The 25754-nt window shown below is 37.6% G+C and overlaps 1 protein-coding gene across 2 annotated transcripts in view; it reads left to right on the top strand.

Moving 5' to 3' along the window:
- The window catches only part of COL9A1 (collagen type IX alpha 1 chain), a 60449-nt gene extending 34901 nt beyond the window's left edge, over nucleotides 1-25548 (top strand). For both annotated transcript variants that reach the window (XM_015859124.1, XM_015859125.2), the window contains 13 exons: nucleotides 680-724; nucleotides 1534-1587; nucleotides 1694-1747; nucleotides 9306-9359; nucleotides 10111-10182; nucleotides 13585-13620; nucleotides 13707-13751; nucleotides 15074-15106; nucleotides 16729-16875; nucleotides 17317-17371; nucleotides 19733-19921; nucleotides 23064-23141; nucleotides 24307-25548. In XM_015859124.1, the coding sequence (XP_015714610.1) occupies nucleotides 680-724; nucleotides 1534-1587; nucleotides 1694-1747; nucleotides 9306-9359; nucleotides 10111-10182; nucleotides 13585-13620; nucleotides 13707-13751; nucleotides 15074-15106; nucleotides 16729-16875; nucleotides 17317-17371; nucleotides 19733-19921; nucleotides 23064-23141; nucleotides 24307-24494 (1050 nt within the window). In that variant the 3' untranslated portion in view covers nucleotides 24495-25548. The remainder of the gene's footprint in view (nucleotides 1-679; nucleotides 725-1533; nucleotides 1588-1693; nucleotides 1748-9305; nucleotides 9360-10110; nucleotides 10183-13584; nucleotides 13621-13706; nucleotides 13752-15073; nucleotides 15107-16728; nucleotides 16876-17316; nucleotides 17372-19732; nucleotides 19922-23063; nucleotides 23142-24306) is intronic.
- The last annotated feature ends 206 nt before the right edge of the window (nucleotides 25549-25754 follow it).

Here is a 25754-nt window from a genome sequence, read left to right on the forward strand (position 1 = left end):
GAGGAGCTGACCTCCTAGTCTAGCATACCCCAGTGAACAATTGCCTCATTTTTGTATTCTGCTGGACCAGAATATCTGGAATACATCACCTGTTTTTCTCCAAAGAAATATTTTCTAGTGTACATCCCTTTAGTGTTGTTGTAGGGTATTAGAAGCGTTTTGGGACTATTTTTGAAGATATGCCTCTTATGTCTACTGAATATATTTAAAAACTCTGCCAGTTGTCAGAAGCCAGGTAGAAACTTGATTGAAACATTTTGCTGTTTGAGTAATTGCTGTGAGTATATAGTGAAGAAGATGTATTAAAACAGAATTGGAAGTCAATTTGTAAAATGAACTCTTGCTCAGGTGAGGAGGGAGGGTATGAAATGTATACAAGAAGTATTTGTTAGTCTCCCCACCTCTAGTATTAGGACACTAGGGTGAAGAACTATTTTGAATTTAAGCCAGAAAAAAATCATGTCTCATCACTATTCCATGCTGTTTTTGCCAGTTTATGGAATTCCCCATAACTGTTACTTTCTGAACAGGAAGAATTCAAGCTTGTCCATCATTGGATAAAAGTGCTTTGATACAATGTAAAAGGATTAGGAATACATCAATGTGAGACACCAATTATTTAACACTGTTTCCAATCCCCTTAACAACAAATAAACACTTTAAACGTTATTTCCTTTAGGGTTTACCAGGCTCTCCAGGTATGAAAGGGATTCCTGGCCCGAAGGTAAATCATTTTAAGCATTCACTTTCTAATAAGGTTGTAATTGTGTTTGTAAAGTTTTAAAGCACCCAGTTAATTTTTCATTGTGATAAGTGACAAACTTTTGGCTCAAAGAATCAAGTAGATTCTTTTGTCATTTGTACTTTCGTGTTTTTTTGATGATTCTTTTCTGTATGATCTGTTTGTGATGATTCCTGGTGCTAAAGAATAGTAAAAAGGCCAATTCCTTTTAAATCATCGAAGTCATTTCTAGAGGTTGTGTGCGACATGGGTACCTCAGAACAGTTTGAAATAAATATTCTTCTTATTAAGAGATTCCTTATTACTCTGATAAGTTGATTGAATCACAGAGATCGTTGTCTCCATCTATAAGAAAATGGCAACACCAATTACAATTTTTCTTAAAAAATCATATGACTGAGAGTATGAAATATTTAACATTAAGAAGTTGGAGTCAGATTTTAGCAAATTAAATGAAATCTAGATTAAGGTCTGAATTTCAACTGAAATTACCAGGTGTTCTATTATCCATTTGTGATTTGAGAGTGGCTAGCAAGTCTATTTGGCAACTTTAAGTACAAATTCAACTAAGTAATAAAATTATCTGACTTCTGAAAAATTCTACAGAAGGCATTAAGTAAAAGTTAAACTAAAACTAGGATAAAGGTGAAAGTTAAAAATTAATAAATACAACAAAAAAAGAAAAGCTTATTCTTCTTGGTTTTTCTTTTGTTTGTTTTGTTTGTTTTTGTTTTTTTTTTTTTTTTTTTTTTTTTTTTTTTTTTTTTTTTTTTTTTTTTTTTGTCCTACAGGGTAATAGAGGTCCTCCTGGAGTGCCAGGTTTGATGGGAAATTCTGGCAAACCGGTAAGACCATTAAACCTATTCAAAAGATTTAGGAAAAAATGAGAATCTTGCTTTATGTAAAGAGTTGTTTTTCAAATGTGTTGCATAATTCCTATCCCCAAAACAGGGTGAACAGGGACCGGAGGGGGAAGCAGGTCCAACAGGACCCAGGGGGCCACCGGTAAGTATTGAATACATTTCTGACTGAGTGCATTTAGTACAGCAGTGTCCCAAGTTACTGTTGCTCCTAACCACCAGTTACAGATATTATTCAGTTCAAGTGATACTTTTTAATGTAAATACTATTTTTATTTATTTATTTTTAATCTTTGACCTATACCAGGTGGATGGGCATCGTCATGCAGAGAAACCCATAAACACATCTCAGAACTATTTTTGGCTTTTATTATAAATTAAATTCTGAACCTTTGTTTACATTTTTCTGGTCTCTCTTCAGCTAGGATGGATTTTTTTTCTTCAGAGTTTCTGATATAGTACTAAGTTTTTAGTTCTATTAGAAAAACAATGCTGCTAACACACTAATGTTTATAGCTTCTGCTAATCAGTGCTGTACAAAGCCAAGGTCATTCTCAGTGAAGGGCCTGAGAAGTTGGGAGGGAACAGAATTAGTACAGCTGATTTAAATTTGCCAAAGGGATATTCCATACTATACAGCATCACATAGAAGGAGTTTAGAAGGGGTTGGAAGTGTATCTTGCTCTTTTCTAGTGCTTGGGGGGCATGCTGGGCATTGGTTGGTACTGATGAACAATTGCTTGTGCATCACTTGTTACATACATTTTATATATATATACATAATATATGTGTATATATATTGTTATAACTATTATCCTTTTCCTTTTCTCTGTCTTAGTAAGTACTTCTACCTGGTTCTCTCCAGTGTCTCACCAAAAGCTGGGAGTGAGTAAATGACTGTGCTGTGCTGAGCCATCTACTGGTTTAAACCACAACACAGTCTGTTTTTAAATAGTCTGAGCTAAATCCTGAACAGAGGGAATGAGGGTGGTTTGTGATGGAAAACTAGAATTGAACTGCTGTTCTTTCACTGCAACTGTCAACTTCTGCAACTGACACTGAAAAGCTTGAATACATTAGCTATCAGTAGATTACTTACCCTTTTATTTGACTGTTAGAGCTATAAAAAGTTACATGCTGAGACTATATGTTACAAAATTTGGACCAAAGATTCAGAATATGGATGTTGTTGTTGTTAGAACTTATTTTTAGTGCAAATAACATGAACATGAGGAATAGCATGGAGGAAAGGTAGTTGTCTGTCCTCTGTTGGAAAGAAAATGACTGGAGACTTCTTTGGCCCCATTTGTCAACTGGCACGATATGGCTTACCTTCATACAGCTATAATCTCTAAACACCAACCCCCTCATATTCAGGAATAGGTTCTCAGTTTGCATGCTGGAAATATTCTTATGCCTGTGTACCCAAGACTGTTCCTGGGCATTGTCTAGGAAATCGTGAAGTGGCTTGAGCCAAACCATTTATCATTGGTGATGGTGGGGTGATGCTTGGGCCTGTACCTTGGCCCTTCCTGGTTTGCATTATGAATGAAACTGATGTGAAGTGTAGCATTTATCTCTACTTAGAAACACTTTTGTTTTACTAGCATAGATTAAAGTCACATGAGACTGTTCTAACTTCCCCTTTTCTGTTAATCCTCATGGGGAGGGTGAAGGGATCAGGGATTCAAAGAAAAGTTTGATATAGCAAAATGCAATCTGACTGCACTGATAGGACTCACAAGGTTCAGGGCTCTATAAGCTGTTGCTGTTCAGGCTTCTCTCTTACCACTGATACTATAGTGATACTTTCCTGGAAGCTGCTGTGCTTCTGGTATTGTATGTAAGTGATTCACTTTTGCAATTGTAGGAATATCCTCATACATGGTTTAGGGAATTACTGTCTGGGATATATTTGTAAGAGTATTTTATGTCTCAGGAGTATATTTTCTGAATTAATTCTTCTGTGTCTTTAAACATGAAGTAACAGTCTTAGTTTTCGTCTGTTTTCTTCTATCTTTGCATTTTTGTGTGCCAATTAATTCATAAGATCACATGGATTTTAAACTGAAACTTTGCATGAGTGCTGATGTGCCTACAGCTATTTATGAGTAGTATATAAAGGGGATTATAGAAGCATATGCTCAATAGAGTGGAAGACAGTATCTCCAGCTACCCATACCTGCAACTCATAAACATTTAAGTTTGTTGTTTGTGTTGAAAAGTGTTGCATGTACTCTTTTTTTTTTTTTTTAAATATTCTTCTTCAGTTAATATTTTGTATACTTGTAACAGGAATAAGAGTTATAACTGAATCAAACCTAAGTAATTGCCCACTCTGATAATGCTAGGTAATCTGCTGAACTATGCTTTTAATCCTCTCAATGTGAACATGAATTTACAAAATCAGCAGTCCGAAAAACAGGAGCTGACATGCAAGGTTAATTATTTGTAACCCTGTAGTCAGACAAAAACATCTAATGCAGATTAAATACAATGAAGTTTCTGTTTATATCTCTAGAGACCAGCAAGACATCTGGATAACTTACCATTACTTTCTTTGTCATTACAAAGTGCACTCGTTTCAGAAAACGTGAAGATTTGAGCAAAATCATAGAAACTAAAACTTTTAGTCAATATAAAAAGGAGAAAGAAAATGCATTACTGATAATAATGCAAATTTGCACATAGAGTATTAAATATTATCCTACTCATCTTTAGCTCCTTTGAGGTTAAAAAGAGCCTTGAATCCACCTTCCAACTACAGGGAATGTAATGCTGGGATAGCTCTGTTTTTCTTTGGGAGTACAGGAAAGACATCTCTTCAATGCAGAAAATTGAAATGAGGATTATTTTTGTTCAGGAAGAGCAAAATGTTGGATTATTGAACCTCAGTAAGATCTGGTCCAAGCTGAGTTTGTATTTATTTTCAATGCTGAATAAAGACTATTTTCCTTCTGCAGTAAGTATATGCAGTGGGTGAATTTAAGTCTCTGCTTCAAGGACTCTGCCCTTACATTTCCAGGAAAAAAGAATATGCCAGCTAAATAATTATTTTTCAAGTTTAGAAGGTGACCTTTTTTCTTTTTTTGTAATTTTTCAGATTTTGACATTTTCTCACAACTTCCGAGGTTGCCAATTTCTGACCAGTTTCATTCCCAAACACTTTCAAATCCTGAAGATTTTCTAGTGTTTTTCTTCTCCTTTTCCTTCCTATTTTTAATTCTCTTTAATGTTCACCTCAGTTCATTTCTTTCTCCTTTACCTTTTGCTCCATTTCACTCTTGCTAGTAGAATACTCTTGCAGAAGTAAAGAGAGGTTGGACTTCTTCCTCAGAGTTGGAAAACTCTTAATATTTTGGGGGTTATGGAGAAGAACTTCATTTCTGTAGTGCTGTGTAGTAGCAGCCACATAGGGATCCTCTTCCTGCTCTCATTTCACTTACCTGTGCTTCTACTTCACTACTGAGAAAAGACAGCATGGCTGGTAGTTCCAGAAGCGCCAACACTCTGATGTGGAGGTCTGTGTGGTAATAACAAGGCTGACTGCTAGAGTGGACTGCCAACTGGTATCAAAGGCGTATATTATATTAAAACATTGCTTGGCTGTTCTGAATCAGCCACTTGCAAAAGATAACTTTTTAAGAGAAAATTTAATTTTAGCATCATGGAACTATTAAACTTTCATCAGTGACTGAGTTCATGGGGAAAATATAGTACCTGTCTACAGTTTCCAAAATGCTGCAGCATGCTCTGGCACAAGTCGTGCTATTTCAGTGCAGTTTTCATTATTAAGTAACTGTTGTAATGTAATTGAAATGTCAAAATTTTGGCCTCTTGCAAGTCTGTAAATGTTTGCAATTTCATAGTGAAGATATTAAGTCACAGAAAACAAGATAGATCAATCTAATAAAAAATAAGAAAACTCACACTGGGAGATCCTTAGCTGACCACATCTCTCCTTAGAAGAAAAATGTTTTCAGAAGTACCACTTTATTCAATCATCCTTTTTCCTTGGTAAACTTAAATTGGCAACTGAGAGGGGAAAAAAAGAAAGAGTTATATTGTTTCTTTAGCAGAGCAAAACAGAAAACTGGATAAACATGTAAATTTTGTCTTTTGTTTCTAAATCAAATTCAATTCAAATTATTTTTGTCTGCTAGCTTGGTTTCATTCATGTTATAGTTGCCAATCCAAGTAATTACCAAATTCATTTCTGATTTCAGTTTTCCTAAGCCAGTTATCCTGGCAGGTGTCCTGAAGGAAGCAAATCTCAAACATCAGCATGTCATTCCTAATCAGTGGAACATAGCCATGCTTCCCGAGCTGCTTTAATACCTCTTTTCTTTCATTTACTTATTTTTTCCTTCTCTCTATTTGTTGAGACATAGTAAGCTTTAGTTTCTCATGTTTTATTTACAGGAAATACAGCCACTTCCTCCCCTCTCCCCATTTTTATCCTCTGTTTCTCTTCAGCTGTTTAACCTTTAAATCTCTTATCTTAGGAAAATATAAATTCCATCCTATAGTTTTGAAGTGAAAAGAGAGCTTGGACCTTAAAGTTCAATACTTGCTGAGTAAATTGAGAACATTGATGCATATGCAGACGAACATGTTTTTGAGAAAGTATTTATGATGTGATGCATATTTTCCTAACATCAGCAGCAAAGTTTGAGTGTCAGCTTCATAAAATTTTATACCATACCTGCTTATGAGACACTTTCAGCTATGAGTTAGAGCAAATATTCAGACTGCCTGGGCTGACTTACTGTCTGGAGATGCTTTTGTTTCTCTGTTCATTGGGAAGAAACAGCTTAGAAAATAGCTTGATTTGATGCTGAAATGTCAAGTGACCTAAGTGTAAATGAGAATACTGTTTTCAGCATCTCAGATTACTTTCAACCTAATAATTTTCTGGGTCTTAAACAATATTTGTCCTTGTCTGACCTACCCTGAAGTGCATATTCCATTACCTTAACAATTATAATTAAAGTCTAGTATTACTGGGCATGTTTTGTATGTATAATTTCTATGGTGTTTCTACAAGTGGTGAGTCATAATTTATATCTAAAGGAGTTAATGTTTCATAGTTTATGGCACAATCAAAAGAGCAATGTAGATTTCCATCCTGCCAGATATGCTTTGTTACAAGTAAACCTAAGACATTAGGTGAATGTAACTATACCATCCTGGAAGCAGTCAAGGCCAGGCTGAATGGGGCCTTGGGCAACCTCCTTCCTACCTGAAGGGAGGTTGTGGTGATGTGGGGTTCAGCCTCTTGCCAGTTCTCCTGGGTAACTAGTGATAGAACAAGAGGGATTGTCCTCAAGTTGCATTGGGGAAGGGGTGGGGGTGGGGAGATGGGTGGATTTCAGGCTGGATATTAGGAAAAATTTCTTCTCTGAAAGAATGGTCAGGTGCTGAAATGGGCTGCCCAGGGTGGTGGAGGTGGAGTCTCCGTTCCTGGAGATGTACAAGAAACGTTTAGATGCACTAAAGGGCATGGTTTAGTGGGGAATTACTGGTGATAGGAGGACAGCTGGATGAGATCCTGGGGGTCTTTTTCAGTCTTGGTGATTCTATGATTCTATGAATAGCTCTGTGAGAGTCTCAAACCATTGCCATTTCAGTCGTGTATAGTAACCTGGGGGAAGCTTTATGGTCTTTTAAGTTATGCCACAGGCCGAGGGGATTCCTGTTTGTTCTTTGGTTTACAGTTCCTCTCTTATTCTATAAAACACATCACCTGTAGGTCCTCCCATGTTGGCCCTTGGTTTGTCATAATCTGTCCTTACAGACATAATGCCGTCATTCATGAGAAACATGCAGTTAGCTACATGCTATACTTTTGAATTGTGGTTTTCTGTTCTTTTTTACCATTTCAGAAAAACACTGTTTGGAGAAGTACCTATAGTGCCTGTTTAGCAAAGGATTTTTTACATTTAATGTAAAATTAAGGATTTGATTGTATTCTTTTTGACCTGCAGAAACTTTGATGTTCTTAAGACATTTATAAGGAGTTAAATCCTATGTAAGGAAGATTTTGTTTTATGGCTATATAGCATTCAGAAATGAATGGTATGACATACACAAGGAGAAAACTTTTAATACTGATCATATTTTTCATCCTTCTCTTTCCTGCATCAGAAACATAATAGTATTCTGGGTCAGAGATGTACTACTGAATTATGTAATTAAAAAATAGATTTTCAGAAGTGCATTTTCAGAATACTAAAATGAAGGGGATTTGAGGGGCTTTTTTGTTCTTTTTTCTTTCTTTTGGCTTTTTTTTTTTTTTTTTTTTTTTTTTTTTAAACTTGAAAGGACTTCTAGAAATTGTACAAGAAGTACTTGAAAAGGATAGTGACTGTAGCATGATAGGATATTTTGGAGGAGATGCATGGAAGTCGGTCTGTGTTTGTTTCTCTGATTTCTCCAGGATACTTAATTACTTCTGGAATTGTACGATTCAATTCTTCCTTTATGACTGGGTGTAAAAGACATTTTTAAGTCTCCTTTTATTGTTTAGTATGTTACAAAATTTTCCTCACTATTAAGAAAATAGTTATATTTGAAATTATGCATTGTATACATTACTAAAATTCTTAAATCTGTGTTTATTCAAAGTTTTCTAAACTATATATACAGCATGTTATCTACATGCATACCTAGTAACTTTTATTCATGGTATTTTGTGAACTTAAATTATACATTATGTCTTTATAGCAAGTACTACTCGTGTATTTACTAATTATGTGGATTAGAGAAGGGTCTCAAGTGAGATATACACTTGTATTAAGTCAGTGTTTCAATTTATCAGTACAGGGAAAGTAGAAAGCTTATTAAGCTGTCCTAAAATGTTTGGTCACAAGAGACAACCCTTTGAGAAACGTACTTTATTTCAAAATTACCTTAGAAAAATTGATTCTAGGTCAGGTTTACTCATAATATATACTCAAATGGCTGTATTAAAACATGAGTTATAGCACCAATGTGTATATTCTGAATGTATTAACATATTTGAAATGAAGGTATAAAGTAAAAATCCAGTTAAGAGCATATTTATACTTATCACTGATGTGAATGGGGATTTTAAAAGTTTTCCCTTCCCTGTAACAGTCTATACATACATAGACAAGCATTTTTACCTATGTGCATTTGCTTAGCATGACTTATGCATACATGACTTATGCATACATTGTCAGCTTTGTCAATCAGAATGTGGCATCATGGGCTCTCAGATTTTAGAAACGGCATTTAAAAAGTAAAAGGAAAAATATATGCTGATCTGATGTTTTCTGATATGTGTGTAGAGCTTGTAGATCATGCTTAATTGTGGTCATTTGTCACAATGCCCATTAGAACTGTCTTATTAGTGAGATATGAGCATTCCTAACAGGTAACTTTCATGTGCAGACCCATGAAAGAGACTTTATTTTGAATAATTGCTCATCAGAATTAATTAGTTGAATCATCTAATACTAACTAATTATTGTGTGCCATTGTAACTTAATAATTTTTGCATTTCTCAGTCTTTCATTATTTGTAATGCACTTATTTTTTTTTTTTCAGTAATAAACATAAATCTTGTTTAAAGCTACTGGATAGTATAACTCTCTAACCATTAAGAAAAAAATCATGCTGTATTCCCAGTTTGCCAGGAATATTTTGGGAGGTAACAGTGTCCTTCTGTTTCCTATAAGGGTAGCAGAGGAGAGCCAGGTCCTGCAGGCCCTCCAGGTTTACCAGGGAAATGGGTAAGCAGTTCATTTCCATATTCAGTGCTTGTGTTTATTTCCAAGAGGCTGTAGTATCAACTGGAATGACACTTAGCCATTCATCTATGCAGGGAGCTGAAAATAATGTTGAAATGAGTGATTGTTGAGTTTCTTTTTCAGTCCTCTCCAACTGTGCTAGTATTAGCAAATGTTGTTTTGAAGCATATGGAGATACGTGACTTTTTCTACTACATAAAAAAAAAAAAGTCTCAGTGATGTGAGAAGTTGGGTTGTGCACCCCTATGTGGTCTGTGTGTAGTTGGGGAACAGGAACAGGGAAAGTCTTTCTGCTAACAGCTACATGAAGCTATCAAATGGAGCAGATTATGAATGCCACCTTTTACTACTGCTCCAGCAGTATTTATACAATAACTGTCAGAAGCAGAGCTGGGGAGGTTTTGGTTGAAAGAGCCTGCTGTTACAGGGGAATGCATAAATCACAGAGTGTAAGATCTTAGAAAGTATTTGTAAGGGAACCAGGCTGCAGCTGAAGGACTGAAGGGTGGAAAGTCCTGTTAGCCATTTCTCTCATGTTTGCAATAAAATTATATTAAGATGTTGTTCAAAAGGATGTATTTTGGATCAACTCTAGTTTGATCAGATAATCTTCTTCAATCAGATTGATGCTGTACTGGGAATAAGATTCGAACCATCTCTTTGTAATGGTATGGCTCTGTTGTTTATTCTAGAACAGACTGGGAAAGTTTACATCCTTAATTTGTTTTCACAGGGTCCCCAGGGTGACATTGGACTTCCTGGACTACCAGGTCCTCCAGGCCTACCTGGTGGTAAGGGTGACCGGGTAAGAACAGTGCTCATATGTACAGTCTGCGCTTTGACATGAGAAGTAAATACATTAATTTGGGCATAGTTTGTAGTTTTTTGCATGAATTCATGTCTGGTTGCTTCTTTAGAATGTAGATTTGTTAGGTGTTATTTAGGGCCCATTATATACTTATAAGTATTCTAAGTATTATAAACTTATAAGATCATAAGATATATGGAGAATTTTATGACAGAACTTATGAGATTTAGTTACCTAAAATTATAAGTGTTTGTTTGTCTATTTATTTAGAATTTGAAACATTCGGGGGCTTAAACCACAGTAAAAATCATTGGCTCAATGGCTCAGACAGATCTGAATGTGTGAATCAGTCTCTCTGGTCACTAATGAACTATGTGGAATTTCATCCCAGTTCTACAGTAGATACAGTGTCTTTTACGTATGTTTAGGATCTGCTATAGTAATGCACTGAGTAATGCAGTTATTGAGACACCTGTGTATGCAGACACAATTACAGGATCTAAATAGCTCCAGTAGTATTTTGTTGAAGAGAAAAATTGGGCTTCTGCAAGAAGATATCCCAATTTGCTGATCAGATGTCATTAAAGACTTTATGTAGAAACTAAAATGTCATTGATCTTCTCTTCTTAATAGGAGTCTAGTAAGGATATAATTCATCCTTTCTATTTCAAGCATCTACTTCATGTTAAATGAATTGCACTTTAAAGTTCCTCTTACTTTCCTCTACAATCAGGGAAGCACAAGGCTCTTAGTGTTAGTATCACTGCTCTAGATATCTTTCCTTGTATGGAGGAATCCTGCCCTTGGTTTGCCCCACATATACAGTAAATCAGGGCTTGCAGTTGCTTTTGTCAGGTTTCTAAAGCTGCTCAGGTACCTAAAAATGTTTCAAGGTGGTCTGCTGTCCTTAAAATATTTCTTCATGTGGACTTTTTTTTTTTTTTTTTTTTAATGTTTAGATTAGAGACATGTTTCTAGTAAAATGTAAGTTCATACAAATAACCTTTCTTATTAGACTGGAAATGATTTATACATTAATCTCTTGCTGAGGGAGAATGAAAACACTTAGAGAAGCAAATATGGAAGGAATTTATTATCTGTTGCAGTGCTGTCATCCTCCTTCCAAAGATGCCTGTTTCTCATCATCAGTCATATAAAGATTCTTGACTTTTAGGATAAAAACAGAGTGTAGATGCTGTGTATAGAGCCATTCAGATTTAGGCTACAGCCAGGAGATTTCTTTTATCTAACTAGCAGTTGACAGTAACTTCTTCCTGGAATTTTTTTTTTGTATTCTAGGGTCAACTTCATGCCCAGTGCGAGCATCTGAAAGTCCAGAAAGCTGCCCTAGTCTCATTCTATAACTGATATTTACCTTTTTAGTTTTGAGATACATGTTATCTGAACTTGCTTGTCCTTGGTTTAGTTTTTTCTTCAGTCCCATAGAGACTGGAGTGAACTTTTTGCATCAGGCTTGACGTGGTAAGAGCTTTGCCAGGATGTACAGCAAGTCACAAGGCTAAAAAATGATCACACCATGCCACTCTATTATTTCTCTACCCTGCTCAACCTGCACCTGCATCTGGTTCTACCTATGCTAGTAAATTAAATGGTACCACACTAAGACCCAGACCTTGATGCTCCTTGACTTGTTTCTCAAATAAGTTCCTTTATGCTGTTAAATAATGCAGCCTCTATAAAAAATTCTTAAGAATGATTTGGGGGGGATTTTTACAAATAGATAAATAGTATGTCAAAAAAGTAAGAATTTTCATAGTCTGACATCTTACCCCATTGTCTCAGTGGAAATTTTGGGAGACAATGTAATAGGTTCAGATTTTTTCAGCTGTGATTTTTATGCTTGCTGATGCAAATATTGTGGATCACGTTGCACAAAAGCAAAAGCTTCTCTCATGTTCATCATCTATTTGCAGCTCTGTTTCCCAAAAGAGAAGTAGAGAAAAACAACACAAAGACCACTAGGTTAGGTTGGAAATCAATGTCTTTTTGTTTGAGTAATTGGAAAACCTTAATAAGGTGTGATTTTGATAATACTTTAGACAAAATGGTTTCTGTGTTGCTTGACAGAGTCTGAATGTTAAATAGGTCTGTGGTTTCCACTGCTTAGCTTAGTGGATAATTTAGTATTGGCTCTTCGTCCTTGTCAACATGAGGACAAATCTGAATTTGAGAAGTTGCAGATGTTACACCGTATCCTCTGCCTGTGTCTTATAGGAAATAAATGGATCTCTGAAACTGCAAAGAAAGTACTGCATTTATCTATTTAAAATACATATGCATGTACAGTTTTTGTAGTTTGGAATGAAAATGTTTGAATGTGCACAGTCTGCAAACAAAAGTAAAGACTGTGTGATTGATCTTCTAACAAAATACAAGTATTGACATGCTCTTAAATGGCACACTAATCTACAGATGAAGTACTTCTACTATAGAAAAGAAACTATTTATTCTCAAAATGAATGAGGTCATTAATTTGATTCATTCCTGTCCAAATAGGTATATTTTAGTATTTTTTACAGGATTCTAAGATAGAGACAATTTAAAAAGAAAAAGAGGAGGAGGTGTGCAGAATGTAATTTTAAGACACGGGTGATTTGGCTTCAGTTGTGATAAAAATTCTAGAGACAGTGCTGCCCAATAACACTGAAAGTTAAATAGCAAGCAAGATAAGATTATGACTGAAATAGTGGGTGTCTGGATGTGTTTATCCCACAAAACCAGTAGTGTCTTACAGTTACACAGAGTGCTTCAATGGGGCTGGAAAATATGATACACTTCCTGGATTTTTACTTATAACTTCAACTTTCAGAGTGGTGCTGTAGCATGTGCAAGAATATCTGACATAAGAGGGAGAGATCAGCTACTGCCTGACAGTCAGAACTTGTACTAAGCAGAGTGGCAGCGTATTGTATATTCCATGCTATTACTTTCCTTCAGCCTGTCACCTTAATCGTCCAGAAAGATTGAGGTTCTTTCATTATCATTTTTAAATATTTACAACTTTAGAGGTGTACCGCACTGATGCAGTAGATAGTTGGAAGGACTGAAGATAATTTAGTATGCTTCTGAACCTGCTCAACATTTTGTTTCTACCTGACAGTTTGCACCAGGGAAGTGGCATTAGAAGTTTGATTGCAAAGAATCTTTAATGATTTCCATAGCAGTGTAGTCCTGATGCCCTGTTATCTTTCCCAGTAGATATTACTAATAAGCGAAGAGGACAGGTGTAACTTTCTTCCTAAATGAGTATGATTTATGAAGGCACTAAAAAGTTCCTAACTGCGTTAATTGCTGCTTAGCTCTGCTGTACAGAATAGAAGAAAAACTAAGTTTCCGTGTTTCAAATCATAAAATATTTTTGTATCTTTAACCTTTTAGGGTTCAGCGGGTGAACCAGGACCTAAGGGTGAACAAGTAAGTCACAATACAGGTCATAATACTATCAATTTACACTGCCTAAATCTGAAGACTGATAGTTATGTTTTTATTTTATGGTATAGGGTGCACCTGGATCAGAAGGAGATGCAGGAGAAAAGGGTGACTTAGTAAGACATTATTCTTTCTTCACTGGATCGGATCTTTCTTTGTTGTTACTTAAAACTTCAAAATATTGTTGGAGCACTTCAAACACAAGGTTTGGTCGTTGGAAATATAATTTCAGTTGTGTACCAAATGGGCATCTTGTGGTGCACAGCAGTTCTATTAGCCTAATTGTATATTTCAGCTGTTTTAAAGCTCTCTGAAATACACATATTCTTAGGATCTGTTTACGTGCATACTCTAAGTATTTTTATATTAAAAAAATAGCTATGCATATTCACACAAATATATGTATATGTTCATATATAAATATATGTAAATTACGGGTTTTTGAGGCAGTGAGGATGAAGAGGTAGTTTAATTCAGGTGAAGCAGGAGCACAGGTAATAATTAACCTTAATAACACAGATTTGACTGAAATGCACTGTGTTCCCTTCACCTTTGGCAACAAGTTGAAGTGACTGGCTGTTAGAGGGAGATTGGTCTAAGAAGAGGCAGTGGTACTGTAATACTACTGAAGATGTGAGACGTTGTGAATTCACATGGGTAATATCTACGGTGTGTGCCCTTTGGTATTTGTTTTCCTAGAGAAAGAGAAATGCACTAATGCAGTATATATTGTCCCCTTGTGAGTCTCTACCTGAAATACTGTCCAGGTCCAGGGACCCATGGAGCTGTTGGAACTGGTCCAGAATAGGGTCTTGAACATGATCAGTGGGTTGGAGCACTACCCCTATGAAGAAAGGCTAAGGGAGCTGGGCATGTTCAGCTTAAAAAAAAGAAAAGGGTCTTGGGAGACCTAATTGCAACCTTTAAATATTTAAAGGGAGCCTACAAACAGGAGGGAGGCAAACTTTTAGCATGGTCTGATAGTGATTGATAGGACTAGAGAGAATGGCTTTAAACTAAAAGAGGGGAGATTTAGATTAAGTAAAAATTCTTTAGTCAGTGAGAGGAGAAGCACTGGAACTTGTTGCCCAGATTGCTGTGGGTGCCCCCACACAGCATAGTAAAACATCTGTGATTCTGGCAAATAAGCAATATAGAGTCAGTTGTAAGAAAAATACTTTCTTGTTTGTGCCATACAGAAATTCTTATGAGAAAGGAATCTTACAGAATACTCTGAGGTTTAGGTTTTATTTCCAAATGAATTGTAATTAATTTGAATTATTATGTAGTGCAGTTTTACATAATCAACATGTGCCTTGGGTATTAAATATGTGAGTTTTTTTACTTTTACAGGATAATTATGTGAAGTTTACTGCATTTGTGATAACTGTTACAGCGGGTACTCTTTTCTAATAAGGCATTTGTTATTTTTGTTTAGGGTGATATGGGATTACCGGGTGCAAAGGGATCTGTAAGTATAAAGAACTGCACTGTTAGAGAAATGCAGAGATATGGTAGATAAAATGGATAGTTTTCTGATGTAGAAATGAGAAAACAAATAATGAGCTCTCACAATTAAATAAAAAATGCTCCAACAGCATTTCTTTTTTCTAAATCTTGAGTACAATTAAGATGGAAACGATTATGCTCCTTGGGCAGTAGAGTGGTGCAGCCGGGTGCCCAATGTAATGGCTGCAAGCAGTGTGCAGCCTTTATACTGTAGAAGAGTGTTAGTAGGACTATGTTGTCTGTGTGAAATTTCTTCTGGCTCTGATTCCTTAACAGCTTTCATGTGGAAGGTGAGCAGAAGCCTGAATGTCACATAAAAAACAAAATTTGAGAGCTGAATGCATTCTTTTGTTTTGGAGTCACTGAAGAGCGGGATTATTGCAGCAGCTGACAGTTTGGGCTGTAATATCAGCAAACCAGCAGTTCTGCCTACGGGGAATTGAGTCTGAATGTTACAAAATTAACTATGCTTGTGTTCTTCATACCCAGTGTGCCTTTAGGGTTAAGAAAATGCATGCTACGCAGTGTTTACTAGCTAGCTGAGTTCTTGTGGGAAGGACATAAGGGAGAGGAGTAGGGGAGAAATCTAGTTTTCTCTCTTCACTGCATGAAACCCTAGAGTGCTTGTCATCCTGGTGAGGGGGGTTGAGTAAACCCGACAGCTTGCCAGACTAAGCAAGAAAGAAGTGATGGCTTTCTGGTTGTGTAGCTCTCATTATTACAACAGTAGAAGTATATTCTCATGGCCTTCTGGTGACAGGGCCTGAAGTGCAGAGTAGATGGAAGGGAAATGGCTCCATCTTGTGGATTTAATCTGTATTAACGGGCCATGGTTTTGAGGATTACTTTCTTTTTCCTAAGCTATAGCTTATTTACTATGTACTTACGTGGTGATATTAACGTAGCCATATCAACCCTTCAATTTCCCAGGGAACGGGATGCTTACAGCAGTAAAACAGCTCTTTATATCCATTCCCTCAGTTCTGAAAGTGCTGGAAGTGCGTCTGTTGTGGCACTGTGCCAGCAGCAGTTTAAGTGAGGGTGCTCCTTCCCCTATGGACAGCACAACGAAGCCTAGGCCCTCCAACCTGTGTGCTGTGAACTCTGTTTGACACATCAACAAAGCAAAAGTTTGTATTCCAAAACCCAGCCTGGGGCTAGATGATGCAAGTTCATACTGTGATACTGTGAGAGGAGCATTCAGAGCAAGAAGGGAGATGAAAAGTTTCTATCCTAAAGTAATATCCAGAGAAGTTATATATAACATGACTGAGGGCAGAAGTACAAACCAAGAGACTGTTCTGTGGTAGAAGCACTGTCTTGCGCATGTGATGAAGGTTCTGTCTTCTTTCGACATAATATCTTATATTCCTACATCTTTTCTTGAAATGAGAGGAACTCCTTTTAGTTTTATAAACTGCATAACCACTGACTGTAGATGCTTCTATAAAAAGAATCTATGCACTAATTCTGCATGCCAGTGGCTGTTACTTTGCATTCATGAATAGCCCTTGCCCCTATTTGGATGTGTCAGAATATGTCTACCACTAGCATAGCAGTCATTTAACATTCTTTCCTTGCCAGGTTGGTAATCCTGGAGACCCTGGTTCCCGTGGGCCAGAGGGAAGTCGGGGACTGCCTGGCATGGAAGGGCCACGGGGTGCACCCGGACCACGAGGCTTGCAGGGTGAACAGGGTGCTCCAGGTCTGCCTGGCAGCCAAGGTCCAGCTGTAAGTACTGCCTTCATGTAACTGATATCTTTTTGAGCTGTCACTTGCACCACTCCTTTTCTCATGTCAGGAGATACGTATGCATGAGAAGATGAAACACTCAGTAGGGTTCAAAATACACTGTATCTTGCAACAGGCACATTTAAACAAAGGACAAATATTAGGTTTGTATATAGTTTGTCCTTTGGACCTCGGTATTCAGTTTACTTCTATTTTCTTATGCTCACCACACTCCTGTGATGTGCATGAACTATGTCTTAGACACAAGCATATCACACACACACAGTACACACCCACCTGCCTAGTCAAACTGATTTCAGCTGAAGCAGTGTAGGGACTGGAACACCTTTTATTGAACAGACACTGCCTTTAGCAGACGTCATACTTAACAAAATATACTGTAATATCAACTGTGCTAAAATTATTATATTTCAATCCTAGGGAAAAGAACCAACTGATCAGCACATTAAGCAGGTCTGCATGAGAGTCATGCAAGGTAAATATGCTAAAATGTATTTGATGTTTCTTGAGCATTTAAGTTACAAAACTCAAGTGGCAGCAACCAAGATTTTCCCAATTTCATCCAGAAAAAATATCCTGTCCTCAGAAGGGCGTGCTATAGAAAGTTTCTACATGTGAATGGGCTTCTTCAGGAAGAAAAGGAGACCTCATTGCAGCCTTCCAGTATTTAAAAGGGGATTATAAAAAGGAGGGGAATCAACTTTTTACAAGGGTAGATAGTGATAGCACAAGGGGAATGGTTTTAAGCTCAAAGAGGAAAGGTTCATGTTTGATGTCAGGGGGAAGTTCTTTACAGAGAGTGGCAAGGTGCTGGAACAGGCTGCCCAGAGGCTGTGGATGTTCAGTCCCTGGAGATGTGCAAGAGCAGGTTGGATGGGGCCCTGGGCCCTGGTCTAGTGTCAGATCTGGAAGCTGTTGGCCCTGTCTGTAGCAGGAGCACTGGAACTTGGTGATCCTTGAGGTGCCTTACAACCCAAGCTATCCTATGATTCTATGAATGCACACACCACATGAGAAACTAGTGAGGGATCTGGAGTGCAAGCCTTATGAGGAGCAGTTGTGGGAGCTGGGATTATTTATTCTGAAGAAGAGGATGCTCAAGGGAGACTATATAACTCTCTACAACTACCTGAAAGGAGGTTGTGTGAGGTGGGAGTTGGCCTCCTGACCCAGGTAACTACTGATAGGACAAGAGGGATTGGCTTCAAGTTGTGCCAGGGGAGGCTGGACTTTAGGAAACTTGTCATTTTGAAGACAACCATAAATGAAACTCAGCTCCTCAGCAGGGCTTGTCCACAGATTGCTATACCCAGCCTTCCTTATTTTTCTGCTGGCCATAGTTCCATTTTATTTCAGATTCTGTTATCTTCTGTTATCTTACTATTTCTGGACTGTGAATGCAAAATAGCTATTCTTGTCAAGTCATGCAGAATTTATGGCAAATGTCATATGGAACTGTGTGTCTGTACCCACAGAATGTTTTTTCTATGGCATACTGGAAAGATGGATTTGAAGTCTGGAAGAGGATCTTCAAAGAAAGTGATGACAGCTCCACACTGTTACAGAAGTGGAGTGAAAGGGGGAGGAGGAAAAGGAAATAAATAGCTAGCATAGGTCATCCCAAGGAACAGCAAGCTGATTTTATGCCTACTGAATGATTTGAATTCCCTTTGTCAAAAACTTCTGCTGTGTTGCCTCACATGATAATGTCATCAATGTATTGCTGGTGTTCAGGAGCTTCTCCATATTCCAGTGTGGTCTGTATCAGCCCATAACAAATGGTAGGGCTTTGTTTCCACCCATGGGATAGTCAATTCCAGGCATACTGAGTGCCCCAAGTAAAACCAAAATGTGGTCTGCACTCTGCCACCAGAGAGACTCAAGAAAGCTCACTGTTGATATAATTTGTGGCATACCAGTTGGCTGCCTTTGACTCCAGCTGATACTGGAGTCTAGTATGTCTGGTACAGTAGCACTTTGCAATGGTGTGACTTGGTTCAGGCCAGGCTAGTCAACTGTTAGCCTCCACTCTCCACTGGACTTTTGCACTGGCCATATGGGACTACTGAAGGGTGAGTGAGTCTTGCTGATTACTCCTTGGTTCTCCAGTTGGTGAATCAGCTGATGAATGGGAATTAGGGAGTCCCAGTTGGTGTGATATTGCTGCCAGTGCACCACTGTAGTAGCGACCATCGCTTGCTGTTCTTCTATTCTTACTAACCCCACAACAGAAGGCTCCTGCTGATCTGCCTTAAAATCAACATCATAAGATGATCAATTATTTACCAGATTTGTGTTTGTGAGCACAGATTTGAGGGGCGTCTTTCTTTTGAAAGGTAATGCCTGCTCTTATTTTACAGGCTCACTGCAATGACAAATGACTGCCCATGTGCTTTTTAGCTGTTCTTTCTTTCAAAGATGAATCTTAACAACTGTTAACAAGAAGTAATGAAGAGAGAGATTTGCTCTTTTTAGAGACAAATCGAGTAGGTTTTCTTATAAATGGTTGAAAATGAAATAACAAAATTATAAGGACATTTCTAAATAAACTGCATACATTTAAGTATTTCAGGCTGCAATCATTAAAAGCTTAAGATGTAGCTTCAGATTGACCAGTTTCACAGTACCTCTGCAGTTTACCACTGGTAGGTCTAAGATTGTAACTTACATGTAACATACTTTATAAATAGCATTTTATATAAAGAAATTTCTGTGTTGTAATCCATCAGTTTCCATAGCAAAGAACATACATTGTTCTTTAGCAAGCTCTAATACTTGTTTATCTTTGTGTTCAGGTCCCACTTACAGCTTAATTTTGTCCTTCTGTTCATTGCAGAACAACTCTCTCAGCTGGCAGCCAGTCTTAGGCGGCCAGAATTTGGTGCTCCAGGTCTTCCTGGCCGACCTGGGCCTCCAGGTGCTCCAGGGCCTCCTGGAGAAAATGGTTTCCCAGGACAACTTGGACCCCGTGGCTTGCCTGGCCTTAAAGGTCCTCCTGGTGAGATTGGTCGTAAAGGTCCTAAAGGTAAGGAACTCTGTAAATGGCTTTTGGTTATTGACTGAAAATGCTTTTCTTGTATCTGAGGATATGTTATACATAAATGAAGTTCAGCATTCTCATACATTATCTGAATTAATACCAGACTTGGCCTTCAGAGTTTTCTGTGATGTATAACAAGCACTGCTCAATGCCAGAGGAATTCTACATGTAAACTGTTATTTATTATCGACAGCTGAGCAGTGGTGGAAGTGAAATTATTTTGACTGAGTTTTTTGACCAGCAGTTCTTGTTTATGTTACTAGATTGTCTGAGACAGAATGTAAATCCTTTGAGCTAGAGATTTCAACATCTTGATTTTCAAGCTGAACCTTGAGAGTGGTTTCTTCTAGTTTGTGTGTCTGTTTTTCCTTTTTTTGACTACAGGTTATAGATGAATATTGTACAAATACATGTACAAAAGACTGAATTAGGAACATAACCTGTTTTTCTGTACCCATCTCCTCAGTTGCCCCAGTAACTTAAGGACACATTTGCCTGGCCTCATTAAAATTTGTTTATAGATCTGCATTTTGTTATCAAGTCACTTACACAGTACGGGAAAGGATGAGCACCTGCCTGCCTTAGCCTTGATCTAGAAATAAAGAGCTGAATCAATTTCCTAATATTAACTGCCCTTCTCACAGGCTTTTAAAGTTTACTTTTCCTTTGCTGAAAAGTTTCATCAGTAATTCTCTTTTCCCCAATCTTCCCACAGTCCACTTGTGATCTTTACTTTAGCAAGAATTCCAGTCCCAAAAGCTGACATAAATGGTCAAATCCGTTCACTATTGCTAGTCTACTCTTCTAAGTCTATCCAGTTTTTATATTACAAATAGCTGACAACAATGTGCCTCATATTTGGGCATAATACTCGAGCCATTCTTATGTTTAATAGCATCAGACCACGTACTGCAATTCATTGATCCTTTGTAAAAGGCAACTCTGTAAGAAAATTGGCTTGACTTAAATTGCTGTTTTTTGTGAAGCACAAGGTATGTTAATCTCTTTTGTTCCTGTCTTAGAGGGTTTATATGCCTCCAAATGGCTATACAGTGCAATTTTCTGCAAAGCCTTCAGTGCACTCTGCATGTATTATTCTTTCTATTCAGCAGTGGTTTCAATTTGTTTTCCTAAAGGAAGGTTTTAGTTAAAAAATTGTATGTTTTAGCACACAGCCAGTCTGTTGTTGGATTAGAGCATTTACTTTTGTCTCAACTTCTGCTTGAAAGAAAAATTGGAAAAATCTTTGATGAGAGAGGGAATAGAATACAAAGAAAGCAAACCTTAACTGCATTGCTGCTGTAGCTCTGTTACTGCTTTATTTAATGTAGTGTCATCTATATTCATAGAAGCAACAAAAACATGGAAAATACAAAGGTGGTCTGGTATGCTGAAATTGAATGAACAGACAGGCTGTACTGCAGTCATATTTAAAAAAAAAAAAAAATGTACAGAGCACATTAAGAAAAGCTACCTAAAAACGAGCAAAAGGCTTTGTTTCCTAGCATACTTCCAATCAAATTCCAAGTTACCTTATAGTAAACCTTGAAACAAGATTGTAGACACCAAAGGGTGTGCGCTGTCAAGCATGACATTTTTCATGATGGTACTTTAAGATGCAAAATAGGAACTGCCTTGCACTTCAAACACCTGCCAACGACTATAGTTAGATTCTTTACATTGCACTGCTATGCTAGTTGGGTAATTATACATTCCTCTTTATGTACGTGAGGCTGTTGGCATGCTTACTTCAAAGCAGTCTCAGCATAGTACTAGCCCTGAAAGAAGCATTCAGTGCTTTTTCCAGTCTTAATAACACCAATCATTATCCACTTCTGTGGTTACCTGGTGTATAGTGTAGGTTATTTAGTTCCTCCCACAGTCAGGCCATTCCATGGCAGTGCCACAGTGCGAGGTTGAGGTAAGATCAGAGAAGAAGGTGGAGTAAGTTGTCATCAGGGGCTTCACTGCAGCCAGATGACTGGACTAGGAGAACTAAGCTACTTGTTTTACACCAAATCCTCTTTGATACCTCATGAAAGATACCACATAAATCTTGATTTATATTATGATCTTGATAGCTACATGTTTGGTGGCATGTGGCAGGATCTTTATACCTCTCCTTGGATTCCTTGTAGTCAGTACAGTTCCACAGATCTCTTAGAGATGAACTGACATTCCCCATCTCCATTTGGGAAACTTTCTGAGATGGGAGTTAAAGAAAGGGTACCTAGGACAAGTTAAAAAAAGCAAGGAGGAGAAAGAAGTTGAGAATGGTTCAGTTCACGGTAGGGGAAATAGAAACACAGGAATATGTGGCCATGAGATGACAGAGCAGCAGAAGATATGACGATACAGTAACTTTAATAATATCATCAACAGCAAAGTTGGATCAAAGGATAAGAATCAAATGAAGAACTTAAGCAGGGTGTGCACAACTGGTAAACACGTAGAATGCTGAGGGATGTATACAATGATCAGAATTAGACTTCACAACTAAAATAAATAACAAAAATCAAAGCTTCCTCTTAGTAAGATGCTTTCTGTTGGGATATATATCAGCATACATATCAGATTGTAGAAAAGATGGGCATCCACTAAAGAAAAGTCTGTAATAGCAGTGTGTGAGAACAAATTTATTTTTACTGTAGTGAATATCTTATGTGGATGTCAATAAAATACTGTATTCTGAGCAAACCAACTTGTCTTCTCTGCAACAGCTGTCTCAAGGAACAGCACTTGAGAATTTTTAGTTATTAGCTGAGTTCACTTAGTCTTTCAAAAGCCATCTGACAGTAACCTCAGGCCATAATTCAAAATAGTCCTTGTGGTTCTGTGAGCTTGGTTGATTTCTGCTATGTAGGTTACGGAACATTTCATGCGGTGCTAACTGTCCTGTCCCCATTTCCCCCCCCTCTCCCTCTCCAGTGTCTGAGTATAACTCAGATATAAAGAAGGCAACTCAAATCCCAAATCTTTTACAACTGTCAGGACGTTGTTCCAAGGTGGTAACAATATATACAGCCAGCTTAATGCTCTGCCTATTAGCTGTCTACTTTGGAGGGGCAGCTTACTGAAGGTAATACTCCAGGCAGGCTCTAACTAACATTTCAAAAATTTGCTTTAGGTGAAGCAGGAGAAAGGGGAGAAAGAGGATTTCCAGGCAGAGGAGAGAAAGGTCTCCCGGGACCGAGGGGTCTTCCAGGTAAGTATAAAAGGGTGAGGATAAAGAAGAAAAGGAAGATAGTTGAAGTAAAAATTTATTCAGAACTGATACCTCAGGCTGCCTTGAAAATCCAAAAGGTGTCCATTAAGCAATAAACTTCTAAATAACAAGACTTGATTATTTTACTTTGTAAGTAACAATAAAATCAGCTCTTTCCTAAAGCGCTACCTCTCTGCTCCATTTACATCAGCATAGAAAGATTAGGAAAAAAAAAAAACATACAGAGCATTAAAAAAGAGGAAATAATTTAAATAAAAGAGAAGAGCAATAGAAAGACAAGATTCATACATCAGACAATCTTACTAACAGGTGCAGCAGTCTTCAAAATCTCCGTTCATAATTTAAGCCATCTAAAACATAATTATTTATTTCTGTTGTAATTAATTTGCAGCGTAAATCAGTAAAGGTCCAGGATGGATACCTGCTGATAAGTGCAGCACAACTGGCCTCTAGTGGCCAACAATGAAAATAAGCATTTCCATAAATGTCTTTTTATGGCCTGTTTCTGTATATACACAGACGGAAGCTGTCAAAGTTTGTTCTCTTTGTAAAAAAAAAGAAAAACAATTTATCTTGAGTATATAGTGACACTCAGAATGTCTGTGACACTCAGTGTTTTCTTCTTTGGAAATGTATGATTGGAAGAGGCTTACTAAAATCATTGCATTATTTAATCCCTTCATCGAAGTTCTAGATAGAAAAAAAGACCATACATTAGTGCTCAACCATTCAACACATCTGTTCTCCAACATATCTGAATGGAGAATAAAAGTAAGTTTTTGATATGTCTCTTTCCATAGAGGTAATATTACTCTGAAGTAGTGAGTAGCGTTCATGATCATCACCAACAGAGCTGCCTGCAGTCCTCCAGTCAGCTGTATGGTCTTGGTTCTTATAATAGCAGATCTATACCAGTGCAGCTGGAGGGGACTGTTTCATTGCTATAGATGTGTAAACATGGTTCTCTGTTAGTCCCTCTGAGTGGTCACCTCTCCTGGGAAGACACTGAGAGCATTGAAAAGGGAACCCCATCTTCACACAGCTTTTAGTAACAGTTTTTAGTAAAGCTAAAAAAGTGGTAAAGCCATGTGTATATCGACCACATCACATGCTCCCAAATTTAGGCCTGTATCCGCTTTTCCAGGTGAACCAGGCAAACCCAGCTATGGCAGGGAAGGCCGTGATGGTGTACGAGGTCCCCCTGGGGTGGCTGGTCAGCCTGGGATTCCTGGTCCTCCTGGCCCTCCCGGCCCTCCTGGGTACTGTGAGCCATCGTCTTGCCGAATGCAGGCTGGACAGAGAGCTGCTGGTAAGAACGTGAAAGGGCCATGAATGGGCAATGCAAAAGCCACAAAGCATTAGCATCCATTTACATCCTGCACAGACAGCTGGAAAAAAATTAATAAGGAATGGAGGAGAAACACAACCTTGCACCCAAGATTTCAGTAATGTATTTTGAACACAGTGGTTGTACATTGTTTGTAAAGGCGTACTTAGCAACACAAGTCGGAACAATGGTGCTTATGAAAATACACAGGAAATCTTTTGGCTCTTTTTCCCTTTGGGAGAATAAAGGCACTTGTTAATTAATATTGTTTTTAAATAAAGAGTTGCCCTGAACACTTTACCCATACTTAATTTTTTTTGTATGATATACAGTGAAAGAACACGTCTTCAGACATAAAATAAAAAGGAATAGTTTATTCACTTCAGTTGTAGCTATTTTTTAATTAATTAATTATTATTATTATTATTATTGTGCTTGTAAAATAAAACCTAGAGCTCCCTTGAGCAGATTACATCACTTCATCTGCGGTCACTTCATTGCATGTACGTGCTGTACAGGATACGCTATGAGCCTCCCTCAGCTCTTTGGTTCCATTGTAGAAATGCAATGGGAGGCTGTTCTCACAGAAAGCTGTCTCTGCTGCCATCTTTTACACTGTAAATCTGTAAATGTACCATCACTGGGTTCCTGTGAATAAGCCACATGGAATAACCTCTTCATTGTCCAGTTCAGTCTGTGTTGCGTTCTTAGTTTGAGATGAAGCCTACTCCTTAACTCCCTCTATGTGAAATTAAAAAACAAACAATCAAAAAGTCAGGAAGCCCCTGTCAGGGGAATTTTAAGTCCCAGAAATGTACTCCTTTTGTAGCTGAGGTTACATACTTCAAAGTCATGTCTGTGATTGTACAAAAGCCCAAATAAATAATGTCTTAACTCCCTGGTTGTTTCTGTATGCGTGTTTACATTCAATACCAATAAACAGAACAGCTAGAAGACCACCAGAGTTGCCTTTTTTAGAGAAACCCAGTTTACAGAGAAAAATTTGTAATGTGGATATTTTGTTTCTCTCTGTATAAATTAAAGTGCATCTTTGACTTACCTCCTGTGTTTGTTCTTTCTTAAAGAGGACAATGAAACAATCCTACGGCATTTTCTTTCAGTTTGCTTTTAGACACCCAAATTTTAAAATCCAGATTTCAGCACTCTCACTTTAGGCATTTCTTTTCCTAGCCCTTCATTGTCTACTTCTATTCAAAGTTGTTGACTTGTAGGCCGTGTGAAAATATGAAGTAACACAAGCAGCT

Source organism: Coturnix japonica, chromosome 3 (assembly GCF_001577835.2).
Source record: "Coturnix japonica isolate 7356 chromosome 3, Coturnix japonica 2.1, whole genome shotgun sequence".
Taxonomy (NCBI): Eukaryota; Metazoa; Chordata; class Aves; order Galliformes; family Phasianidae; genus Coturnix; species Coturnix japonica.